This window comes from Vulpes vulpes, chromosome 16 (assembly GCF_048418805.1).
Source record: "Vulpes vulpes isolate BD-2025 chromosome 16, VulVul3, whole genome shotgun sequence".
Taxonomy (NCBI): Eukaryota; Metazoa; Chordata; class Mammalia; order Carnivora; family Canidae; genus Vulpes; species Vulpes vulpes.
The window spans coordinates 24,573,010-24,599,529 of NC_132795.1; the positions used below are offsets into that span (position 1 = coordinate 24,573,010).

The window sequence follows — 26,520 nt, forward strand, 5'->3', positions numbered from 1 at the left end:
TTGCCAGCTGCTGTATATACCCTTCTCTTAAGAGTGAGAACATAAAAAGCCACTTTGCTGTGTAGAAGTGCCTGTGTGTTTCATAAAATCCACATAAAATGTTCAGTGGTTAAAGGAGCAGCTGCTGTATTTATAAGACTAATAAGTTAACTGTCACCCTTGAAGAAGCTTGAAGATGTGATTCTCAAGGGTCTTTGGTGCCATGGCTGAAAATGGAATCATTATTTTTCAACTCGCCTTGCTCACGTCATTGACTCCCACCTGCAGCCGGTCCAGTGGTTATAAGTAGCCATGAATTGCCTTAGAGGTTGTAAACAGGGTGGCTAACCAGGGCCAGCCAAAGCCCACCCCCTGGTAAGTGTTATTAGCCCTTTCTGTGTGTTTCATTTCCATTTCATAGGTTGGGGAGGGGAGACCATCTATGCCAGTGTGGTGTGTGTCTGTCTCAGATGTGTGTGTCCATACATTTCTCACTTTGGGGTATATTTTTTCTTTTTCTTTCTCCTCCTCCTCCCTCTTCTTCACTTCTGGAGACTGCTGTCTTAACACTTATGTAGTTTAAGGTTTTTGTTTTTGTTTTTTAAGAATTGCACTTTCTTTGAAGACAACAAAGTGCATGTTTTTCAAAGATGAGAAGGCATACTCAGACTTTCTAGGTTGTATTTATGATTGCTTTGTTTATCACTGCATAATGCTCTCATCATCATAAACTCCTCTGAGGTCATCAACTGGATTTGGGGGTCTTCAGTTGCAAATGAATATGGAAGAAAGACGGCTGTGAAATTCAGATGAAATAATATACTAGTTCTTCCTCCTGTGTCTTTTAAAAAATACTTCCTCTTTCTCTTTTCCACATCTGCCCTCCCTTCTTTTACCTTCTTCCTTCCCCCTCCTTTTTCTTTTCTCCCTCTCTCTTCTCTCTCTGACCATTGACATTGCTCCGATCCTTCTTTCCACTCAGCTTCATTCCACCATGCCCAAAGCATCCCTGCTGCTGTGTGTTGCCCTGGTGCTACTTGGGCTTGTGCATGGAGCCACACTGAGAAACAAGGAGAACTGGAAGTCACTGAACAACCCCAGAAACAGAGATCTGGTAAGAGCACACACTGGGACATGCTGAGCTGCAGGGTGAAATTGGCACCTCTGGATTTATGCACACTGCACTCTGCTACAGTACAGTGGAGGCTACCAAGTGCCAAGGAGATTCCTTGATAGGACTGGGCAAAGGCTTTGCTAGCCTAGTGGCTGATATCCTGTTGTTCTTCTGGCCAATTTACATCTGTTTCCGTGAGGAGAAACAGACTTATATTTAGAGATGATTTTATACACATGCAACACATTACATTTGTAAGTGATCTTACATACACATTGACTTCATAGCCTGGGTTCCTCATAGATATACAAAATCAAGAACTTTAGCAAGGAATTGATTTTTCCACAGTTCAGATTGAACTGATAATAAAATAGATTCTCATATGACCAACACATGCAAAGCTCAATTGCAAAAACTGAAAGTTGACTTGCATTCTTATCGATTCACCAGGCATTATTTTTATTTCTTTTTTTTTAAGATTTAGTTTTAAATAATGTCTATACCCAACGTGGGGCTCAAACCCACAGCCCCAAGCCCAAGAGTTGTACCTTCCATTGACTGAGCCAGCCAGGCGCCCCCCAGCATTATTTTCAATATAAAGTTATCTGGGAAATAGAATTCAAAACATCAGCAAAAATTCTTTTAAAAGTATGCCAAAAAAAAAAAAAAGTATGCCAAATAAATAACCATGCTGATATTATTTCACAATACAGTTTCCATAAAGAAAATGGTATGAAATATAACAAGATAGGGTTAAAACAACCAAGCTTCTATGTATTCATTCATTAAAGGAAAGCTGGAAATCGCATGTCTAAAAGATCCAGTGCAGAAGACAATGCCTGGGATCTCACTGGCAGGCAGACAGGGGGCAGGAGCTCTCATCACTGCGCAGTTCAATCTAATCTCTGACCTACTGGTTCAGAGGTGGTTTACAACAAACCTTCTGACTATGATGCTGTTAAATAATTATTCTCTCTTAATCTCCACCAAAAAGGTTGAATTATCTGGTTCAGGGTTGAAATGTTGGAAGGAAGGCAGGGTAAGGGACAGTGGAGGGGAAGGAGGAGAAGTAGTCAAAACGTGTACTTCTATTTCTGGGTTTTCCACCTCCTGTCTCCTAGATTAGCCCCCAAGTCAATTCACAGAGGAAAAGAGAGAGGGGGGAAAATATCTGTCTCTATGTATGTTTGATGTTTAATTCACACATGGCATTTAACATTTTCTCTCTTCAGTTTTTCAGAACCCTTCAGGCGTATTTTAAGGGACGAGGTCTCGATCTCGGGAGGTTTCCAAACACTTTCTCCATGAACGAGAATCTTAGAGCTCTCACTTTCCAATCAGAACTTCTTGCCTCTGCATTTGCAGATTATGAAGAGGAGAAAAACTCCTTTCCCAAATACCTCAAAGGCTGAATGTTTCCTCTGAACACAGGTAAGTTATCCTTTTATTCCCAGGATCTACCCAATTATACAACTCAAGCATAAAGAGATTTTGAAAGTATTTATTTGAAAAATGATTTTATTTCCTCATAGAAACATGTACTCAGTTCTGATGATACTCATCACTGCTAATATTTGGATTTGGTTCATGTGTTTCATGGCCTGGTTTCATTTTTTTTTTTTTTAAGATTTTATTTATTTGAGAGAGGGCACAAGAGTGAGAGACTGAGAGAGCACAAGAGGGGAGTGGCAGACAGAGAAGGAGAAGCAGACTCCCCACTGAGCAGGGAGCCTGATTCGGTCTCCATCCCAGGACCCTGAGATATTGACCTGAGTCAAAGACAGATGCCCAATCGGCTGAGCCACCCAGGTCCCCCATAGTCTGGTTTTAAAAAGAAATGACAGTGGGGCACCTGGGTGGCTCAGTCTGGTAGGTGTCTGACTCTAGATCTCAGCTCAGGTCTTGATCTCAGGATCATGAGTTTAAGCTCCACTTGGGAGGAGCTTAAAGAAAAGAAAAAGAAAAAAAAAAAAAAAAGAAATGACAGTTAATGAATTTTTAAGCATAGTTTTCCAGCAAGAGAGATATTAAAAGGATTAACACTTTTTCTTTAAAGTAATCTCTATGCTTAATATGGGGCTTGAACTCACAACCCTAAGATTAAGAGTCGCCTGCTCTACTGATTGAGCCAGCCAGGCACCTCTAGAATTATCACTCTTAATATCACATGCTTTTACCTATCTTTTTTTCATACCAGGTCATATAGCTAATTTGTGCAGAAAATCATATATAAAGATATATATCATATTGTGCAGTTGGATTTAATAGAAAAGTTAAAAAAAAAAAAAGAAAAGTTCAAAAAATGGTCTTCTTGGAAAAAAGTTATATTTGAGCTTGAGCTTTCTCACCTAGAGAAAAAAAAAGTAAAGTATTAGTAAAGATGGCATTTTCCTCACAGAAAAAAAACACAAAAATTTATTTACATTTAAGATTTAAGCTTTATTATTCTTTTTTAAAGCTTTATTATTCTTATTACCTTAGCATACTTATCAAGTAAATATTTACCATTAAAAAACTAAATGTGTCGTACATTCCCAAAAAAATACATTGTGATTCTAGTCTATTAGTTTTTTTGTTTGGCTGAATAGGAAAGGAAACTGAATCATAATTAAACCTACTCCCATTTAACACAAGCTTGGGATGAAATTGTGAGGAAGCATACTATTGTTGCACTTTATTCTGCATGTGAAAAGAGTTTTGATTACTAGTTTCTTCAAATGTGGTAACAGAAGATGAGATTTACCATGTGGCATATGCACCTGACAACTCCTACAATGAAAAAATAAGCTAGAATAAAAATAAAGATGTTAATGAAGGGTTCTCTTGACTCTTAGTCACACTTAGGCCCTAGGCTATTAGACACTAAAGCAGAACAACGGCTAATACCACAGTATGAGATAGAATTGCATGCAGGTTGGTTGTAAGCCTTAGTTTCTTTGTTTATAAATTGCAGATACTGATTTCTAACTCACAGAAACTATCGGAGAAAATATCAAATAACATCACATGGGCATGGAGTGAGGTGATGTTTAAGGGCAGGAAACAGAGAAAGTGCTCAGTAGTATCATAAAACACATTGTTCAACGTGGTGAGAGAAACTAAGCTTCTATTTGGAGAATAGTTCATAATTATACGTGCTTCATTCTAGCATCTCTATTTAGAAAAGAAAACCTGGTGGTATCTGAGTGGCGCAGTTGGTTGAGCAGCTGACTCTTGGTTTCAGCTCAGGTCATGATCACAGGGTCTTGGGATCAATCCCCACCTTAGGCTCCAGGCATAGGAGAGAAGCTGCTTAAGACCCCTTCTTCCTCTGCCCCCTGCCCCGCATGCTCCCTCTCAAATAAATCTTAAAAAGTCTTTGTTGAAATATGATCTTTGGGTCATTGTGTTGCTTGTATAGTCTTCACTTTCTATTTTGTGATATCATTTTCTTGTTCTTTCAGGTGTCTGGCTATTTTGAAACTATAGATGAAGCTTCTCATTAGAAAAATTCAATCGTGGTCATGGCTAAACCATTTTTCCCTCCACTTTTGTCAATGTATAATGGTTTTATTCTACATTTCTAGATTTACATATAAATAGATTGACCTTTGAGACATATGTGACTTACCTGTATTTTTTAAGTCTTTTTTCCACTCTATAAACCATAATCAGCAACGTAGAGCACTGCACATATTTGTAAGAGTTACAAAAACACCATTGAGTCAAAAAGAGATGATGATCTTCCAAATTACATTTCTTTTAAGCTTCTCTAACCAAAAAAATAAAAAATAACCTTCTCTTTAAAACCTGTATGCTTATTACCTTTTATCAATAAATGCTTTTATTTGAAAGAGACTCTTCACATTTTTACTATATTTTATTATACGTAATAGAGATTTGAGCTTAAAATTTGTCTTTTTCCTGAAGAGAAGACACATTCCCACTTTCAGCCTGTGCTGTTGGAAGACCTCACAGTTTCATACCAAGGGAGAGGTGGTGATAAACATACACAGTAGAGTTGAAATGGAACGCAAAGACACTTGGGAGTCTAGAAGTTGCTACGGTCTCTAGGAGATATTCCCCACCACTCTATTCAGAGGTGGACATTGTGCTACATGAAATATCCTAGCCACACCCAGCCCTGGTCCTTCAGCACACACTTCCTTAGGAAGCTAGCTTAAAAGTGCTTGGGATTGCCTTCTTTTACAACCAATTTTCTCCTCTCCTCATCAGCTTAAGCTGAATTATTCTGATTCTCATATTTTCATGTGGAATAGCTACTTTTCCTATATCATTATGGAGAGCTGCATCATTTTCTCTGTGATTCCTGCAAAAGAACATTGTACTAGAATGCAAACATCAGTGTCCTAGTAGCAACAGTCTGTACATTCCACGATAGTTTTCTGTGGCTTTTTTGTGGATGATTGATACTCAAGATCAATAATAAAATATTTATGCAAAAATAGATTTCTGCATCTGGTTTCATTTGTTCTGTTTTGACCAGTTGTATACATGTCTGTTTTCCCTGGAGTATTGTGAGGTCTTTGTGAGCAGAAATCATATCTAAGCCATTTTTATTTCTCCAGTGCCTGGCACAGTGCTCTGCATGTAGCAAGTGTTCAATAAATATGTCTTGAATTGAAGTGAAGGTGTATGCTATTCTGTTATTATTCGCTCAGTAATAGAAGTTGCTTCTAGCTCAAATATTATGTTTCCTACCATTTAAAAGGTATAAGTGATCACTGATTATGAGCTAGCCCTCCGAAAATTATAAGCTAGTCAGATAAAGGGTAGAGTGGTAAAGAGTCTTTTACCACCGTCCAGTTCCACTCAGTTACCCGTGGCTGGTTTTCCCCTTCCCTTTTACTAGCCCTGCTCTGGGAATCAATACATCCACAAAGGGGATGCTTATGTTTCAGGAAAAACTGAACTTACGGTTCAGTTCCTTTGAAAAGGAAAAGCATCCACATGGACTTTGAGCTAGGAGCTTACAAAGTCTCAATGCAAGAGTATGCATCCTTCCGCTAGAAAACTCTTTGCCATTGGCAGGTAGATGTTGATGGAAAGCCTTCACTCCACACTGATTAGAGTTTCTTTTTTTTTTTTTCTTAAGATTTTATTTATTTATTCATAGAGACGCAGAGAGAGAGAGACAGGCAGAGACACAGGCAGAGGGAGAAGCAGGCACCATGCAGAGAGCCTGACATGGGACTCGATCCAGGATCTCCAGGATCACACCCTGGGCTACAGGCGGCACTAAACCGCTGTGCCACCAGGCCTGCCCTGATTAGAATTTCTTGATGGTGATGCTATTGGCATTTGAGGAAGACCAAGTCTCCGCTTATATGACCATTTATCACATCTGGGCCTCAGACACTGTATGTCAGTCATTTCCCTCACCCCTGCCCTATTATTTTGACAACCAAAACTTCCCCCCCACACATTTCTAAAAGCCCACTGGGGAAGTGGTATTTTCCTGGCTGAGAGCCATGGCTAGGAAAACAGCAAAAGTGTTGTGTTTCCTTCAGCAAAAAGTAATGTTTTGTAAGTAATCCAGGTTCTCAAGGCGCCCATGGTAATTCTCTGCACAGGTCTCTGACAGCCTTTCAATACTGATTCTGTTCCTCTTTGATGTTCCCCATTCCCAGGACAATACAACAATTCCTATTGTCCCCTATCCCAGATCTAAGGATAAGAACTGTTACGAGTGTGAGGTTCTACTTTATTTGTAAGCTACACACTATCCTACTACAGTTTCACAGATCCTGTCAGACACACGAGACTCTTGAGTCCAAGGCAACAGTCTTTATTGCTCATGGCACTGCAGTCAGCAAGAGTTTTATACCCACATTGGTTCTCCTACCCCCAAGTACCATAGGAGCCACACGGAGGTGTGTTCAAGGCTATGCTGTACACAAGTGGGTTTGTGCCATGGCTGAGGACCCCAAACTTAGGAAATCCCCACTTTTATAAGGGACCACTATACTAGCAAACATGCTCAGCCTTTGCCCCAGAGGGAAACATTATATTTATTGTACTGGTCAGAAAACAAACCTGTCCTCTGCCCCAGAAAAAGACAATTTTTCTGTCTTTCAAGGTTGGTTGTTCTAGAGATATCTTTGAAAATATAGCCCAGATTGAAGGTTGTGACAAGCTTCTGCAGAAAAGAGAGAATTATGGAAAAATTGTCTTCCCAAAAGAGTCACATCCTATTCCTTTTCCTCCCCTTGACAAAGAGAAAAAATGAAGTCACCTCTTACCTGTGTACTCTTAAATTCTCTTGTCATGGCACGTACTCAATATTCTACTTTCTTCAGACATTCCATTTTGATTCTCAAAAGCAGTCAGAAAGTATGAAAAATTTCTTCCTGCTATTTTCATTACTGCTGGAACAATTCTACTTCATCTCAAGGTAATGTGGACACCTCTGACTCACCAGGGGACAAATCACTTACAATGAAGTGAAGAAAAGAAAACCAGAAAGATTACAATTGTATAAGATATGTTGCAGTAGTCTGAGTTGTAAAAGAACATTAGTGTCTACAAGGTGTTCTATAGCAGTGCTTAAAACCAAATTCAAAATTTAAAGTAAATTTTACTTTAAGATTTTATTTATTTGAGAGAAAGAGAGCATGAGAGACAGAAAGAGACAGAGAGAGAGAGAGAGAGATCAGAAACGGGGGGAGAAGGCTAGAGGAAGAAACAGACACCCTGCTGAGCAGGGGGCCTGATGTGGGACTTGATCCCAGGATCCTGGGATCATGACCTGAGCAGAAGGCAGACACTTAAGCAACTGAGCTGCGCAGGTACCCTTTAAAGTAAATTTTAAAGCTCTTTATTCGATGAACCATGAATTGGGCATCATTTAACAAATAGAAAGAAGCTCCGAAGAGCTGTACAAAATGAGAGACTTGTAGCTAGAGAAGGTGGGACGAGGAAGTTACCAGCAGAGAGTGGATTGTTTGTGGCCAGGTTACCTGTCTTCAGGGGACCACAGGGGTCTGTCATGCAGTGAGGTCTCTTACCTCACTAGTGCTGACCAGGTAATTCCAGAATGACCAGCTTAAGATGCCACTGCTGACAGATGTTGAAGCTGTAACTATGTCAGGTAGTGAGTCTTGGTTCTGGGATGTGGGTTCAACACAAGTGACTCCATTTTGGGTCTGTTGTCTCTTTATCAAAGGCGTAAAAACCATCCTCCCACCTCCTGCTCCTTGTTCTCTATTCTCCCCAACCTGAATCTATAGCTTCACAATTGTCATTCCACATTCCAGTCAGTTAATAATGAAACAAGTTGGTCTAAGTCACCTGGGTCAGAGGAGAGAGTTCTTATGAAATGACCAGCTTTCCTGCCCTTGATTCCCTTCTCTTCCCCTAGGAAAATTAGGATCAGACTCTTGACTTCTTTTTAGATACAGTTCCCTGACTGCCTGGGAAATGCAGGGGAGAATTTCCCTAGAAATTATTTCTGCCGAGTACTTTAATCCAACCTACCCTGCTGGCCTCCATACTTTCTACCCAGGGAGAGTCCTGAGGATTCTTCATCATGAGAAAGGGCATGCCTTCTAGCTGTGAGGTATCTTTCTCTCACCTGGAACTCTTGGGGTCGGAGCTTTCATTCTACCATCCTACTGTTGCTTGTCTCAATTGTAACAAAGTGATAGGCTCCTTGTAACTTGTCTTTAACCCTAAAGGCTGTATGTCAAGATGCATTCCCCCCACAGCTCAACACTCTTGCCCATTTCCAATGCACTTTCCATCCGACTTCATTCATAAATGTGTTTTGAGCACGGAGTACTAGAGTTCACAGATGCATCAGGTGGTACTGCTTTCAAGATGTTGACAGAGAGTGTCTCTAGACTAGGTCAGCGGAGGAACCATCATCAGAGAAATAGTTAGAATATAAGATACAATACAGACGGACAAGTGTGCAGGAGGTGAAGAAGAGTTCCATTGAGGGGAGGCCATATGCCGTACTAATTCCATGCATGAGATTTGGGGTCACATAGACCAGGGTTCACATCCTGGTGAACTGTTACTTGTTAGATTTAGACATTGGCATTAAGAATAGCAGCATCCATTTTTAAGGGTTATTTTGAGCTCTGTATGTAATATGCAGAAGGCGGTCCATGGCCTAGAGTGAGTGTGCAAGGGTGGGAGGTAGGCCCATCAGGCTTCTGATCCTTTCTCAAACCCTGACTGTGAAGAAGAGAGACTCACGGGTGGAACATGACGTCCTGATAGACTTATTTGCGGCCGGAGAAGGCGCCCCAAGGGAAAGGAGAGTCTGAGGACGTGGGAAGACGGGAAGGCCTAGTGATGGTGCCAGGGTGGAGGAGAGGAGGTTTAGGGCACAGGTGTGTGTGTGGGGGGGGGGGGGGGGGGGGGCTTTATTTCCATTTGCTGTGGCAGAAAAATGGAAAGGGCAACATGCACGTGGCACTGCAGGCGGGTTAAGTTAAGAAAATAATCAGTTCGGCAAATGAAAGAACAGACATTCAGAAAAGGCGACGGATGGAGAGTGAGAACCCTAATGAAGAATTGAGGGGAACGACCTAGGTTAAGGACAATTTCTGTGAAGCACTTTGTCTTTCTTTCTCTCGCGTTCTGTTTGTTTGTTGTGGTCCTCGCTGTCACCTCCCCGATCATCCCCGGGCCGGGGTCGGGTCGGCGGGTGCCGCCTGCGCCACCGGAGGGAGCGGCCCAACGCCCCGGCGGAACCCGAGCGCAGCGGCTGCGGCGCCGGCCGGGCCGCTTTCCCAGGAGGACGCCGGGGCGCTGCTCTGGGCGTCCGGGGACGGGCCGCGACCGCGTACTTCCGGTGGCGTCCTGGGCCGCGGCTCCCCAGGCTCCCCCCGTTCCCCGGCTCCCCCGCCGCCGCCGCCATGTCGGGGTTCAGCCCGGAGCTCATCGACTACCTGGAAGGGAAGATTTCCTTTGAGGAGTTCGAAAGGCGGAGAGAAGAGAGAAAAACCCGCGAGAAGAAAGTGAGGCGCTGCCCGGCCCGGGTGCTCCCGGCGTCCTGTCGCGCGGAACCCCGAGATGCGGGGGGGGGGGGGGGGGGCGCCCTGCAGCCCATCCCCCTTCCCCGCACCCCGGGCTCTCCGCTCTCATTCTTGGGCTGAGCTTCCCCCTCCCGCTTGCCTCTGGCGGCCTCTTCTGTCCCCCCTTGCCTCTGTGGCGGCCTCTCCTGTCCCCCCCATTGCCTCTGTGATGGCCTCTCCTGTCCCCCCCCCTTGCCTCTGTGGCGGCCTCTCCTGTCCCCCCCCTTGCCTCTGTGGCGGCCTCTCCTGTCCCCCCCTTGCCTCAGTGGCGGCCTCTCCTGTCCCCCCCCTTGCCTCAGTGGCGGCCTCTCCTGTCCCCCCCCCTTGCCTCAGTGGCGGCCTCTCCTGTCCCCCCCTTGCCTCAGTTGCAGCCTCTCCTGTCTCTCCCCCCCCCCACCCCCGCTTGCCTCTGTGGCTGCCTCTCCTGTCTCTCCCCCCCCCCCCCGCTTGCCTCTGTGGCGGCCTCTCCTGTCCCCCCCTTGCCTCAGTGGCGGCCTCTCCTGTCCCCCCCCCCCGCTTGCCTCTGTGGTGGCCTCTCCTGTCCCCCCCTTGCCTCTGTGGTGGCCTCTCCTGTTCCCCCCCCCCCCCCGCTTGCCTCTGTGGCGGCCTCTCCTGTCCCCCCCTTGCCTCAGTGGCGGCCTCTCCTGTCCCCCCCCCCCGCTTGCCTCTGTGGTGGCCTCTCCTGTCCCCCCCTTGCCTCTGTGGTGGCCTCTCCTGTTCCCCCCCCCCCCCGCTTGCCTCTGTGGCGGCCTCTCCTGTCTCTCCCCCCCCCCCCCGCTTGCCTCTGTGGCGGCCTCTCCTGTCCCCCCCTTGCCTCTGTGATGGCCTCTCCTGTCCCCCCCCCCCGCTTGCCTCTGTGGTGGCCTCTCCTGTCCCCCCCTTGCCTCTGTGGTGGCCTCTCCTGTCCCCCCCCCCACCGCTTGCCTCAGTGGAAGCCTCTACCCCACCCCCCCAGGGCTTGCCTCAGTGGCGGCCTCTCCTGTCTCCCCCGCCGCACTCCATCCCCCCAACCTCTGGCAGCCTCTTCTGTCTCCCCCACCCCCAGCTTGCCTCGGTGGCGGCCTCTTCTGCCTCCCCAGCCCTCCCCTCCCCCCCATTTGCTGATTCAGGGCGAGCTTTGCTCCCCAGCAGCTTGGCGTTGTGCGGAGCACCTGGTGGAGCACACGTGCCGCCTCTTCCTTAGTCTGGGTTCCCTCCCCGCCGGGTGTCGGAGCTCCCGGGTTCAGGCGTCGCCCGGTGTGTGTGTGTGAGGTGGGGGGTGGTGGCATCCCCATGCACAACACTTTTCATACTTTAGAACATCGGAACTTCCCGTATCTTCTCTGCTTACAGGAGGTTCAGGGAAAAATTACAATAATCGCGCCATTTTTGATTAACAGGCAGGTGCTTCCCTCATTCATGCGGCTAATAACGACCCAGCTCTTTTCATTTAAGAAGCTGGGATAGGATATGTAGATTCATGAAATCCAAAAGGTATTTGAAATGATTTTTTTTTTTTTTTTTTTTTTTTTGCAAGTGATCTGGGCAGGCAGTCAGGGGATCAGAGTTCTCTGAAATGCTGTGGCTCTTCAGGTTTGGATTCCACATTCTGTATGTGTGTGCGGAGCTCAGGCTCTGTGGTCATGGAAGATGAGGCAGGTGCCTTACTCCCAGCTGCTGGGAACTGAATCTATGGTGTGTTTTTGATGTCGTTGACTTTTCGATCACAGAGTCTTCAGGAAAAAGGAAAGTTATCATCTGAAGAAAATGCAAATGACTCTGAAGTTCCATCCTCTTCTGGCATCGACTCCTCCAAATCTCGGGACAAAGATGTCAACGAAGGTATGTTGAAATGATTGACCACCTCCATTAAATATTAAGAGTACCTAATAACGAAAGTTTTATTTTTTTTCCATTGCAGTGCTATTCTGTTATTTACCTGGTGTCTCAGGAGCGTAGTGCATCGTGTAACAGGTGCTCAATGAATATTTGTTGAGGTATTGAATATGGTGATGGTTATTTTTTGGAAAAGTGTTTCTTTGTTTTTTTTTTTAAGATTTATTTATTTATTTGTTTTTTAGAGATTTTATTTATTTATTCATGAGAGACACAGAGAGAGAGGGGTGCAGAGAGACAGGCAGAGGGAGAAGCAGGCTCCATGCAGGGAGCCTGACGTGGGACTCGATCCTGGGTCTCTAGGATCACACCTTGGGCAGAAGGCAGACGCTTAACCATGGAGGCACACAGGGATCCCCAAGATTTATATGTTTATTTTTATTTCATTATTATTTTTTATTTTATTTTTATTTTTTATTATTTTTTTAAATTTTTATTTATTTATGATAGTCACAGAGAGAGAGAGGCAGAGACACAGGCAGAGGAAGAAGCAGGCTCCATGCACCGGGAGCCTGACGTGGGATTCGATCCCAGGTCTCCAGGATCGCGCCCTGGGCCAAAGGCAGGCGCCAAACCGCTGCGCCACCCAGGGATCCCCTCATTATTATTTTTTAAAGATTTATTTATTTATTCATGATAGAGAGAGGCACAGATACACAGGCAGAGGGAGGAGCAGGCTCCGTGCAGGGAGCCCGGCGTGGGACTCCATCCCAGAACCCCAGGACCACGCCCTGGGCCAAGGCAGGCGCTAAACTGCTGAGCCACCCAGGGAACCCCCAGATTTATTTATTTTAGAGAGAGCATGCCTATGTGGGACTGGGAGAAGGGGCAAAGGGAGAGAATGGTCAGGCAGACTCTCCACAGAGCGTGAGCCACGCTCAGCCAGGTTGCAGGACCGTGAAATGATGACCTGAGCCGAAATCAAGAGTCAGTGGCTTACCTGGCTGAGCAGCACAGGTGCCCCCGTGGAAAAGCGTTTCAGATTGATATCGGTATTGGGAGCCATTTTAGAATCATTGTTTCTTAAATTGGCCCTTTTAGTTACTAATTAATCACCTCCAGAGGGTACCCCACCAAATTGTAATTAATGGCTTGTATGTTTACACAAAGTGGCTTCCAAACTGCTGCTTTAGTTACAGGAGATAAGATAGGCCAGAGTGGAAGTCCTTTTGGCTGCGCAGATGGGTCCTCACCCGCAGTGTTGGTGTCTTGGTTTGCGCCTCATTCTGGGATCCAGTCCTCAGCTCTGCATGTCCAGATACTAGATTTGGTTCCTCCCAAGCTAACGAAAGCCATCAGAGTCTAACTGATGAACTAGTATGCAGATTGATTAATTTTCAGCGACTGATATGCCTCCCTTGTGATCAGAATACTGGTAATAGTTCATAGTATCCGTTTACCCATGACAAGTTAACAGGGATACTGGGAACTGCCCCCAAGAAGTGGCCATCGGGCCCTCCCTGAAGGGGGGATTAATTGAGTCTTGCTTTTAATTTCATTTTCAGTTCATTATTGCGGATAGAAAACTACAGTTTTTGTTTATTGACCTTGAGTCCAGGAACTTTGCTCAGTATGGCAATTTACATGCTTTTGGATCTTCTTCATATACGATCACATCCTTTGTGAATAATGAGAGTTTTATTTCTTCCTTTCCATCTTTATACCTTTTCTCTTTTACATTATCTAGGACCTCCAGCAAAATGTTGAAAGGAGTGGTGATAACAGCCTTGTCTCATTCCTAGCAGCTGAATAATTCACCATTAACTGTGTTTGTGGGAAGTTTTTTGTAGATACTGTTTATCAAATTAAAGATATTCCCTTCTGTTTCTATTTGACTAAGAGTTTTTATTAGGAATGAGTATTGGATTTTATCAAATGGTTCTTATCAAGATAATCATGATTTTTCTGCTTTTTTTCAGTTCCTGGAATAAGTTTTACTAATTGGCAATATTATATTTTACACATTTCTTTTTTTTTTTTTTTTAAAGAATTTTATTTATTCATCAGAGACACAGAGAGGCAGAGACACAGGCAGAGGGAGAAGCAGGCTCCATGTGGGGAGCCCAATGTGGGACTCGATCCTGGGACTCCAGCATCACACCCTGGACCAAAAGTAGATGCCCAACCACTGAGCCACCCAGGCGCCCTACACATTTCTTTTTATACTTATTTTGGATGTTCAGAATTCTTAAAGATAGTTGTTATTGATTCCGTGAGAATGATTACTTATTTGTTGCTCAGAATATGTGGGTTTTTAAAAAATTTTATCCTTCCTTGAACATACTTACAATCCCAATTATCCAACATTCTCAATGTGTCTTTCTTCAGGAGAAATGTCAGATGGAGTCAGTAAGTCAGTTCACAAGGTCTTTGCTTCCATGCTTGGAGAGAATGAAGATGATGAGGAAGAAGAGGAAGAAGAGGAGGAGGAGGAAGAAGAAACACCTGAGCAGCCCACTGCAGGCGATGTGTTTGTACTGGAGATGGTTCTCAATCGTGAAACCAAGAAAATGATGAAAGTAAAAACTTATTTTAGTATTTATAAATGGAATGTAAAACTGTGACATAGTAATTGAAAAGTTATACATATATTTGGAAAGAATTCAAACTATGAGAAAAGAAATATGAGACAACTATTACTGGTTTTGTAAGTTTCATCTTAGATATTTTTAAAAACGCAAAACCTTAATTATGCATGTGTCAAAATGTACTTTTTTTTTTTTTTAAGATTTATGTATCTGAGAGGGAGAGCAAGTGAGAGAGAGCATGCATGAGGCAGGTGGGGAGAGGGGAGGGAGGAGACCTCAAGAAAACTCCCCGCTGCTGAGGGTGGGCCCATCTCATGACCCTGAGATCCTGATCTGAGCTGAAAGCAAGAGTCAGACACTTGACTGACCTAGCCACCCAAGTGCCCCAATTTAACCAAGTGTATCCTGAGTAGATAAATTTAGAGGGAGGAGGATCTTCAGAAAGTTATATTATAAGAAGTTTCTTGGCACATAAATCGATTTTGCAACATCAGGTTTTACATTTGTTCTAATTAGTAATTAGTGATTTCTGGCCACTTTGATTTTTGCTTTCTTCATATATTTTACTGTGCTTTGAACTTTCTACTGTAGGAAGTTTGTTTTTCTTTTTCTTTTTTTTTTTTTTTTTTAAACTTTTTTAATTTATTTCTGATAGTCACAGAGAGAGAGAGAGGCAGAGACGCAGGCGGAGGAAGAAGCAGGCTCCATGCACCGGGAGCCTGATGTGGGATTCGATCCTGGGTCTCCAGGATCGCGCCCCGGGCCAAAGGCAGGCGCCAAACCGCTGCGCCACCCAGGGATCCCCGGAAGTTTGTTTTTCATTTTAGTTTCCTGAGGTATTCCTTTTTGGAGAATATTGTAGAATAACTTTTTTTTCTTTCCTGAAAGTAATTTTAGACTTCTTCCTGAAATATAGACTTTAATATTAATGAGTCAGAATTGTAGTTACCCTTAGGTGTCTGTTTAGAATTTTGAGAAGTTTTAGAGGGAAATTGCATTTTCATTATCTTCTGCATTTACTAATTTGGTTGGAATTGAAATCTCAGATATTACCATATTTTAGCTAAATGTCATCTTTTTTCTCTGCAGGAGAAAAGGCCTCGAAGTAAACTTCCCAGAGCTCTGAGGGGCCTCATGGGTGAAGCCAACATTCGCTTTGCTCGAGGAGAACGTGAAGAGGCAATATTGATGTGCATGGAAATCATAAGACAAGGTGTTTTTTGTGGGGATTATGGTTAATAGCAATTTAATAGTGTGACTTTTAAGACAAATGGGCAAACACTTCACCATACTCTTTGGAAAATATATTTAGAAGGTTGGAGGTGATTGTTCTGGTAGTGATATGCCACTTTCCACATTGAGTAGAAGTCATTACCAGGAAAATGAAAATCCAACTATGACTCAGTGAAATATCATTAATATTTATTGAATTCTTCCAGGCTTCTTTTCTGTATTTGTTTTTCAGTGTTTCATCTTGGGTTTTAGGCTTTGGAAGTGTTAGTCTTAAGTATGGCAAGCACACGTTAAGTCTTAAGTATGGCAAGCACACGTTAAAACCACTTAAAAAGTGTTCTTTTTTTTCCTTCACTTTCCAGATTAGGCAGAGCTGTATTATTTTAATCTACTTTTTGGTAAAAGATACAATTTATACTTATCATCTTTCTTTAAACTGCAAATCTTGGGTATATTGAAGGATATCTTCAGAAGTGACTTTTTGACTAATCATATTTATTATATTGGTTTCCTGATGTGTTGATGCCCTGCATGGCGGCTTGGGTAGTTGCAACACAGTGAGCTCTTATCTTTTCATTGTTTCAGCATTTCCTTTAATCTGGATGAGGGTCCTTTTAGAAGTCTTTTTCTTCTTCGTTCATTTTAATTTTTTCATCATGCTAAATGTATACTTTAATCCTCGTCCCCTATTTCCTCCATCCCTCTACCCACCTCCCCTCTGGTAAACATCAGATTGGTCTCTATAGTTAAGAGTCTGTTTCTTGGTTTGTCTCTCTCTCTCTTTTTTTTCTTCCTCATTTGTTTTGTTTTTTTAAATTCCACATATGAATGAATGAAACGTAATGGCGTTTGTCTTTCTGATTTATTTTGCTTAGCATTATACTCTCATTTTATCCATGTTGTTGCAGATGGCGAGATTTCATTCTTTTTTATGGCTGAGTTGTATTTCATTGTGTGTGCGTATACACAATGTGTATACATGTAGTTGTGTATATATAGCTGTGCATATATACATGCATTGTACATATATATATACACGCATGCACATACATATACACACACACCTTTATCCATTCATCTATCAATGGACACTTAGGTTAGTTCCATAGTTTGGCTATTATAATAATGCTGCTATAAACGTCAAGGTGCACATATCCCTTTAAAATAGCGTTTTTGTATTTTTTGGGTAAATACTCAGTAGTACAATTACTAGGTCGTAGCGTAGTTCTATTTTTGATTTTTTTTTTTAATTTTTAATTTTTTAAGGAACCTCCATACTGTCTTCTCCAGTGGCTGCACCAGTAAGCATACCCATCAACAGTGCATGAGGGTTCCTTTTCTCCACATTCTCAACACTTGTTTCTTGTGGTTTAGATTTTAGCCATTCTGACAGGTGTGAAATGATACCTTTTTTGCTTTCCATCCTTTTTGTCTCTGGCCATCTGGATGTCTTCTTTGGAGAAATGTCTATTCATGTCTTATGCCCATTTTTTAATTAGATGATTTGGTTTTTGGGGTATTGAATTGTATCAGTTCTGTATATGTTTTGGATTCTAACCCTTTACTGGATATGTCATTTGCAGATATCTTTTCTTCACTAGGTTGCCTTTTAGTTCTGTTGATTGTTTCCTTTACTGTGCGGAAACTTTTTATTTTCATGTAGTCCCAATAGTTTGTTTTTGTTTTTATTTTTCTTGCCTCAGGAGACATATCTAGAAAAATATTGTTAACAGCCGATGTCAGAGACATTACTGTCTGTGCTCTCTTCAAGGATTTTTATGGTTTCAGGTCTCACATTTAGATCTTTAATCCCTTTTTTGTGCATGGTGAAGAAAGCGATCCAGTTTCTTTATTTTACTTGTAGCTGTCCGGTTTTCCCAATACCGTTTTTCGAAGAGACTATCCTTTTCCCATTGTATATTCATTCCTCCTTTGTTGAAAATTAATTGCCCATATAATTGTATGTTTATTTCTGGGTTTTCTATTCCATTCCATTGATCTGTGTGTCTATTTTTATGGCACTGCCATAGTTTTTAAATTACTACTGCTTGTAGTATAACTTGAAATCTGGAATTGTGATACCTCCAGTTTTATTTTTCTTTTTTCAGTATTACTTTGGCTATTTGGGGACTTTAATGGTTCCATACAAATTTTAGGATTGTTTGTTCTAGTTCTATAAAAAAAACGCTGTTGCTATTTTGATAGGGTTTGCATTAAATATGTAGTTTGCTTTAGGTAGCATAGACATTTGTTCTTCCAATCCATGAGCATGGAATGTCTTTTCCTTTCTTTGTTAATGTCTTGAATTTCTTTCATCATTGTTTTAGGTTGTCAGAGTACAGGTCTTTCACCTCTTTGGTTAAGTTTATTCCTAGATATTTTATTGTTTTCCGTGCAGTTGTAAATGGGATTCTTTTATTTTTCTTTACCTTTTTTTTTTTTTTTTTTTAAAGTAAGTCTGCACTCAGTATCAGGCTTAAACTCATGACTCAGAGATCCTGAGCCACATGCTTTACTGACAAAGCCAGCCATGTGGCTCTTGGATGGTTTTCTTAATTTCACTTTCTGCTGCTTCTTTAGTAGTATATAGGAGTGCGAAAGATTGCTATATGTCAGTTTGTATCCTGTGACTTTACTGAACTCATTTATCCATTCTACTAGTTTTTGGTGGAGTCTTTAGGGTTTTCTAAATATAGTATCACGTCACTTGCAAATAATAATTTTACTTCTTCCTTACCAATTTTGGGTACGTTTTCATTATGTTGTCTAATTGCTGTGGCTAGGACTTCTAGTACTATGTTGAATAAAAGTGATGAGAGTGGACATCGTTGTCTTATTCCTGACCTTAAGGGGAAAGTTCTCAGTTTTTCACCATTGAGTATGGTGTTGGCTGTGGGTTTTTCATATAAGGCCTTTATTATGTTGAGATATGTGCTCTCTAGACTTACTTTGCAGAGGGTTTTTTGTCAGGAGTTGATGTACTTTGTCAGATGCTTTTTCTGCATTTATTTCATCCTTTATCTTATTGATGGTTGTTTTGGTTGTTTTGCAAATATTGAACCATCCTTACATCTTGGGAATAATCCCACTTATCACAGCATATGATTTTTTTAATATATTGTTGGATTTGTTTTGCTAATATGTTGTTGAGGATTTTTGCATATACATTCATGAGAGATATAAGCTTGTACTCTTTTTGTAGTGTCTTTATTTGGTTTTGGTATTAGGGTGATATTGACCTCATAGAGTGAATTTGGAAGTTTTCCTTTCTTTTGTATGTTTTGGAATGGTTTGAAAAGATTGGAAATTAACTCTTTAAATGTTTAGTAGAATTTGCCTGTGAAGTTATGTAGTCCTGGACTTTTGTTTTTTAGTTTTTTGGTTATTGCTTCCATTTCATTGCGGCTAATTGGTTTGTTCAAATTTTCTATTTTTTCCTGCTTCAGTTTTGGTAGGTTTTATGCTTCTAGGAATTTATCCGTTTCTTCTAAGTTGTCCAATTTGTTGGCGTTTAGGTTTTCATAATATTCTATTACAATTGTTTGTATTTCTGTGGTGATGGTTGTTATTTCTCCTCTTTTATTTATGATTTTATTTATTTGCATCTTTTTTTTTTTAATGAGTCTTGCTAAGGTTTATCATTTTTGTTGATCTTTTCAAAGAACTAGCTCCTGGTTTCATTGATCTGTTACATTGTTTTTTTTTAGTTTCTATATCATTTATTTCTGTTCAATCTTTTTTTTTTTTTTTAAGATTTTATTGTTAGATAATCCCTGTACCCACTGTGGGGCTTGAACTCACACCCTGAGATCAAGAATCACATGCTCTACCCACTGAGCCAGCCAGGCACCCCTCTGCTCTAATCTTTATTATTTATTATTTCCTTCCTTCTGTTGGGTTTGGGTTTTATTTGTTCTTTTTTTTTTTTTTTAACTCCTTTAGGTATAAGGTTAGGTTGTTTATTTAAGATTTTTTTTTTTTGCTTCTTGAGGTTAGCCTATATTGCTATAAAATTCCCTCTTAGAATGAATCACTTTGGCTGCATCCCAAAGATTTTGGAGCACTGTTTTTTATTTTCATTTGTTTCCATGTAGCTTTTTATTTCTTCTTTGATTTCTTGATTGATCCATTCATTGTTTGGTAGCATGTTATTTGACCTCCATTATTTATGCTCTTTCCAGATTCTTTCTTATAGTTGATTTCTAGTATTCATAGCATTGTGGTCAGAAAAGCTGCATGGTATGACTGCTTTTTTTGAATTTGTTAAGGCTTGTTTTGTGGCCTTATATCTGATCTGTTCTGGAGAATGTTCTATGTACACTTGAAAAGAATGTATATTTTGCTGTTTTAGTACAGAATGTTGCAAATACATCTTAAATCCATCTGGCCTAGGGTATCGTTCAGAACCACTATTTGTTGATTTTCTGTTTGGATAATCTGTCTATTGATGTAAGTGGAGTGTTAATTAAAGTCCTCTACTATTATTGTATAACTATTATTTCCTTTATGCTTGTTATTAACTGCTCTATGTATTTGGGTGCTCCCATGTTAAGTGCATGAATATTTATAATTGTTACATCCTCTTGTTCGATTGGCCCTTTATTATGATATAGTTCTTGGTCTCTTGTTAGTCTGTCTCCTGTTAAGTCTTTATGTTATGTTATTTATTTATTTACTTATTAAAGTAATGCTCATACCCAACATGGGCCTTGAACTTACAACCCCAAGATCAAGAGTTGCAAGCTCTACCAACTAAATCAGTGCGCCACAGTGTTTGTTTTGTTTGTTTATTTATTTATTTATAAAAAGATTTTAAAATTTATTTTAGAGAACATGCATGGAGGGGAGGGGAGGGAGAGGGAGAGTCTTGAGTAGACTCTGCACTCAGCACTCAGCATGGAGCCTCATATGGGGTTTGATCTTACAACCCCGAGATGACAACCTGAGCCGAAACCAAGAGTTGGACACTTAACCAACTGTGCCACTCAGGTGCCCTCCCACAGTCTTTGTTTAAAGTCTGTTTGTTCTATATAAGTATTGCTGCCCTGGCTTTCTTTTGACATCCATTTGCATGATAAGTGTTTCTCTGTCCCCTTACTTTGAATCTGCAGGTGTCTTTCAGTGGGAAATGAGTCTCTTATAGGCAACACATAGATGGGTCTTATTTTTAATGCATTGTCATCCTTTGTCTTTTGACTAGAACATTTAGTCTATTTGCATTGAAAATAATTACTGATAGGTATTTTTAACTATTTTGTTACTTGTTTTGTGGTTGTTTCTATAGATTTTCTCTGATCCGTTCTTCTCTTGTTCTCTTTCATGGTTTGTTGGTTTTCTTTAATGCTATACTTTGGTTCCTTTCTCTTTGTATTTTTGTATATCTGTTACTTGTTTTTGATTTGTGTTGGCATAGAGCTTTTTTTTCTTCATTTGTTTTTCTTGAAGTTCGATTTGCCAACATATAGTATAACAGCTAGTGCTCATCTCATCAAATGCCCTCCTCAGTGCCCGTCACCCAGTTACCCAATTCCTGCCCACCTCCCCTTCCACAACCCATTGTTTGTTTCCCAGAGTTAGGAGTCTCTTATAATTTGTCTCTCTCTCTAATTTTTCCCACTCAGTTCTCCTCCTTTCCCTTGGGCATAGTTTTATATATAACATCTTCTGTATATAGCAGCCTATGTTAAGTAGATGGTCACATAAGTTGAAATCCATTCTTTACTCCTCTCTCCACCACATTTTAGGTATATGGTGTCATGTTTCACATCCTCTTATGAATCCCTTGACTAATTTTTACAGATTTATTTTATCACTTTTGTGTTTTTTTACTTTCTACGCTCTCACTTAATTATTTACCTTCCACTTAAAGAGTCCCTGTTAATATTCTTGTAGGACTGGTTTAATGGTAATGAACTCCTTTAGTTTTTCTTTGAGAAACTCTTTATCTCTCCCTCTATTTTGAATCATAACCTTACTGGATAGAGTATTCTTGTCTGCAGACTTTTCCCTTTCAGCACTTTGGATATATCCTAACACTTTCTTATGGCCTGCAAAGTTTCTACTGAAAAATCTGCTGATAGCCATATAGGGTTTCCCTTGTATATAACTATCTTCTTTACTCTTGCTGCCCTTTTTTTTTAAAGATAGATTTATTTATTTATTTGAGAGAGAGAGAGCAAGTGAGCACAGGGGGAGAGCCAGAGAGAGAAGGAAAGAGACTCCCTGCTGGGTGCGGAGCCTGATGCAGAGCTCAATCTCATGACCTGAGCCAAAATTAAGAGTTGGATGCTTAACCAACTGAACTATCCAGGCATCCCTTTTTTTGCTGCTTTTAAAGTTTTTTCTTTACCACTACTTTCTGCCATTTTAATTACTATGTGTCTTGGTGTAAACCTCCTTGGGTTGAATTTTAGGGGGATCTCTGTGCTTGCTGGATCTGGGCATCTCTTTCCTCTTCGAGATTAGGAAAGTTTTCAGCTATTAATTTCCTCAAATATTCTGCCCCTTTGTCTCTCTTCTCCTGAGATCCCTATATTATGCATGGTATTATGCTTGTTGGAGTCATTGAGTTCCCTAAGACTATTCTCAGTCTGCATAGTTTTCTTTCCTTTGCTCAGCTTAGTTACTTTCTAGTACTGTCTTCCAAGTTGTTAATTTGTTCCTCTGCTTCATCTAGCCTGCTCCTTATTCCATCCAGTGTATTTTCTTTCTTTTTTTTAAGTTGGCTCCATGCCCAGCATGGAGCCCAACATTGGGTTTGAACTCATGACCCCGAGATCAATACCTGAGCTGAAATCAAGAGTTTGATGCTTAATCAACTGAGTCACCCAGGCGCCTCAATCATCAAGTAGATTTGTAATTTCATTGATTGTATTCTTGATCTGTGATGGATCCTTTTTTTATCTCTGTGTTAAGGGTGTCATTGATGTCTTCCACTCTTTTCTCAAGTCCAATGAGTATCCTTATGATCATTACTTTAAATTCTCTATTGGGCATATTACTTATATCTGTTTTGCTTTGGTCTCTTGCTGTAGTTTGGTCCTTTTCTTTCATTTGGGTTCTTTACTTTCTCCGCATTGCCAGCTTCTTCTCCACTGTGGACAGCTCCATCCATTTCTCTCCCAGACTGTGTCGTTTTTTTTTTTTTTTTATGATAGTCACAGAGAGAGAGAGAGGCAGAGACACAGGCAGAGGGAGAAGCAGGCTCCATGCACCGGGAGCCCGATGTGGGATTCGATCCCGGGTCTCCAGGATCGCACCCTGGGCCAAAGGCAGGCGCCAAACCGCTGCGCCACCCAGGGATCCCCCCCAGACTGTGTCTTTACTGTTCCTACTTTTTTTATTGTGGCTTCTTCTTTACTTTTTTTTTTTTTTTTTTTTAAGATTTTTTTACTTATTTATGAGAGACAGGCAGAGACACAGGCAGAGGGAGAAGCAGGCTCCATGCAGGGAGCCCTATGTGGGACTTGATCCCAGGACTCCAGGATCACACCCTGAGCAGAAGGCAGACACTTAACTGCTAAACCACCTAGGCGTCCCCTCTTATCTACTTTTAATTGTGGCATTTGTTCTGCCAGTCTTCAGATCATTTTCTGAGTTATTTATGCTGATATGAGTGTTATGTAGCTGCATCCATGGGATGAGGCAAGGTTGGAGTTCTCCTCTACCAACTTCCCAGCCAACCTTCCTAAAAGTCTTAACATTTCCTGGATTGGGGCATCTGGCCAGCTCAGTTGGTTAGAGCATGCAACTCTTGATCTTGGGGTCATGAGTGCAATCCCCAAGTTGGGTTTAAAGCTTACTTAAAAAAAAAAAAATTCCCAGATTACTCATTAGAATAATTTGAGGTTGCTGCCTTTTCTACCCCATCAGAAACAAAATTAAGCAAAATTTTTCCTGAGTATATTTTGTTTGGTTCCTACTTTCCAATATTATCTGTTCCTTTATCTCAGTTTATAATTATTTCTTTTTAACAGTAATCTTTGATTTTAATACTTTGTGATCTTAGAACTTCATTTCAAAAATATCAGAAAACTGTGCACTTTTATATATCCTCAATTTAGGTGCGGTTTAGCTGTCCTCAGTCCTTTCATCCCATATGCCTGTAGTCGTTAGATCATGAAGATTAAACACTGATGTGATGATGTTCTTTGGGATGAACTTGCTGAGTTATTGAGCCATGTTTAGTCTTAGCAAACAGGGATTTTCATGAAGGGCACATGGTGGAGAGTAGAGTTTTTCATCAAATTACACTTTGCTCGGAGACAGTAATACTAAAATGCTAAATGTGTAAAGCAAATTTAATCAGATGTTTATCCTAAATTCCATTAAAAGTTTGTATAATTCTGCTACTGTGTTGCAAAGAGTTTAAACATTTAAAAAAAGATGCATAACTTGAATAATAGGATCGGCGTCTTCACATGCCTTCCTTCAGCCAGTAGAATTTGTTTTTTAATTCATTATAGCTCCTCTGGCTTATGAGCCATTTTCCACTCTTGCTATGATATATGAAGACCAAGGTGACATGGAAAAATCTCTTCAGTTTGAGTTGATTGCTGCACATTTAAATCCTAGTGACACCGAAGAATGGGTTAGATTGGCAGAAATGTCTCTGGAACAAGACAATATTAAGCAGGCTATTTTTTGCTACACAAAAGGTAATTAAAATATTTTTATTATTTTGTCTGATAAAATGTTACATAATAGATTTTTAAATAATTGTACTTGCTACTCTGGGGTGATGTTAGCTGAAATAAATTTTTTCCTTATATTCTGGCATCCCAGAGGTAAGTATTTGGGGTTTCTCTGCTTTCATGTTTATCAGCAACTTTGTATTGTGAGCTAATACAGCACAAAAGTTGGCAGAAGAACAGTGCCCTCAATTTCCTACTAAGCTCATTGTTGGTTATAAGCTGTTCCTTGAAGGTTAACATTACATTAGAGTGACCAAATGAAGATTAATATAGAGATTCAGGTTTTGTCTGGTCTTAGATTAAACCTAGTTGAGAGTTCCTGTGAAAGTAGATTTGTTCCAGAATAACCCACTTACCTCTATTGAAGAATTAGTTTAGAGTGTTTATTAAATTTTCTGAAAAGAGGATTGGTTATACCCAGGTATCATGAACCCCTTTTTGTGATAAATCTGTAATTATTTTTTTTCTTTTTAGCTCTTAAATATGAGCCTACTAATGTCCGCTATCTGTGGGAGCGATCAAGCCTTTATGAACAGATGGGAGATCATAAGATGGCAATGGATGGTTATAGGCGTATTTTAAACCTTTTATCTCCATCTGATGGAGAACGTTTTATGCAGTTGGCTAGAGATATGGCAAAGTAAGTTTGGAGTGAAGTATATATAGATGCTCCTATTAATCATCTTAATTTAGAAGACAGCACATATTTGAAGTAGAGTGTATTTTTTTGTTTAGGTTCAAAAAGTGTTTTACTTCCTACGTTTTATATTGTGCTTAACTATAGATATAGATGGGGGTTTCTTTCAATACTTTTCTGTTTCCAAATCAGCTATGTGATTACTTACGAAAATTTGCATATACAATTACCTTCAAGTGTTCAAGGGCATGTTCTAAAAGGATGATTAGATTGCCAGGTCTCCGTAACTTAGTTCAAGAAGGAGGGATGATCATCTATTTGAAATAGTCTAGATAGATCATTTTATAAATGAGGACAGACTATTAACATTGAAGATGGGGTGGGAGTTCTGGGGATAGGTAGCTCTTTGGAGAAATTTACTAGGGGAGTAGAGGAATGGGGAGATAATTGGTATGGGTTGTATGGTAAGAGATAAATTTTAAGTTGGGAAAGATTACAATATATTTGTATTCAGATGGTATAATCCACAATTGAGGAGCACATTGAAGATTTTGTGAGAGAAGGAACAATTGCTTGAGTGATATCCTTGAGTAGGTTGGAGAGAATGGGATCTAGTTGGGAGTTGGCCTTTTAACTGTAGAAGGTAGAAGATATAACTATGTGTAGGTGGGAAGATGTGTTGGGAATATGTCAGATGTTATGATCTGGTTCTCTTTGTAAACTAAGAAGCAAGGTCGTCAGCTTAGAGTGAGGATCAGAGAGCTTTGGAGGGTTGAAGGCAGAGTAGATGAGAAATAGTTGTCTAGGTCCTTGGGGCCTTGCTGCAGCATTTGCATTACCTGGGAGCCTGCCATAAATGTAGAATCTCAATTCTACCCCTGCTCTTCTGAATCAGAATATGCCTTTTTACAAGATCCCCAGTTATTTTGTATGCATATTCAAGTTTGAAAAGTGCTGGATGAGGTAACTGTAGCAAGATTGCTGATCAGCACCGTGGACCCACTTGAGGCTTGTGGTCATTAATTTAGAGTGAGTCTAGTCAACATGGTTAGCTGGACAGGTGGTGGTGAACAGTAGGCATATTTGGATTAACAAGGGTTGGGGTTTATCACATGACTTTATCAGAAGGGAGGAAAGGGCAGGAGAAGTGAGGAGATGCGCAAAGGTATAATTATATTGTTGGTCTGTAGAGAAGGAGGAAAGTGAGGGTAGGAGGCAGCAGGACAGTGAAACAGGTAGACGAATGCTTTGTAGATCCCACTGCGGTGGAAGAGCGCTTGGAATTGGGTGATGGGGGAATGAGCTAGAATGATACAACATAGCTTTTGGACAGTAAGATGCTTGACATGATGACGTTGTACTGATGTTGCCCATTTTTTTCTGCATCAGCTGTGATTATGATAAAAGTTTTTCTCCTCCCCAATTTTAAGAAAAT

The 26,520-nt window shown here is 40.8% G+C and overlaps 2 protein-coding genes across 2 annotated transcripts in view; both read left to right on the forward strand.

The window, feature by feature from the left end:
- Positions 1-295: 295 nt before the first annotated feature.
- C16H2orf66 (chromosome 16 C2orf66 homolog) lies at positions 296-5,400 on the forward strand. Its single transcript, XM_072741694.1, has 4 exons — positions 296-354; positions 962-1,093; positions 2,326-2,524; positions 4,537-5,400. The coding sequence occupies exons 2-3, from the start codon at positions 974-976 to the stop codon at positions 2,503-2,505; spliced, it is 300 nt and encodes a 99-aa protein (XP_072597795.1). The 5' UTR covers positions 296-354; positions 962-973; the 3' UTR covers positions 2,506-2,524; positions 4,537-5,400.
- A 4,429-nt stretch (positions 5,401-9,829) lies between these two features.
- The window catches only part of GTF3C3 (general transcription factor IIIC subunit 3), a 36,931-nt gene continuing 20,240 nt past the window's right edge, over positions 9,830-26,520 (forward strand). Inside the window, exons 1-6 of the mRNA XM_026002622.2 lie at positions 9,830-10,062; positions 11,829-11,940; positions 14,323-14,513; positions 15,612-15,735; positions 24,221-24,412; positions 24,923-25,088. Of these exons, the coding sequence (XP_025858407.1) occupies positions 9,961-10,062; positions 11,829-11,940; positions 14,323-14,513; positions 15,612-15,735; positions 24,221-24,412; positions 24,923-25,088 (887 nt within the window). The 5' untranslated portion in view covers positions 9,830-9,960. The remainder of the gene's footprint in view (positions 10,063-11,828; positions 11,941-14,322; positions 14,514-15,611; positions 15,736-24,220; positions 24,413-24,922; positions 25,089-26,520) is intronic.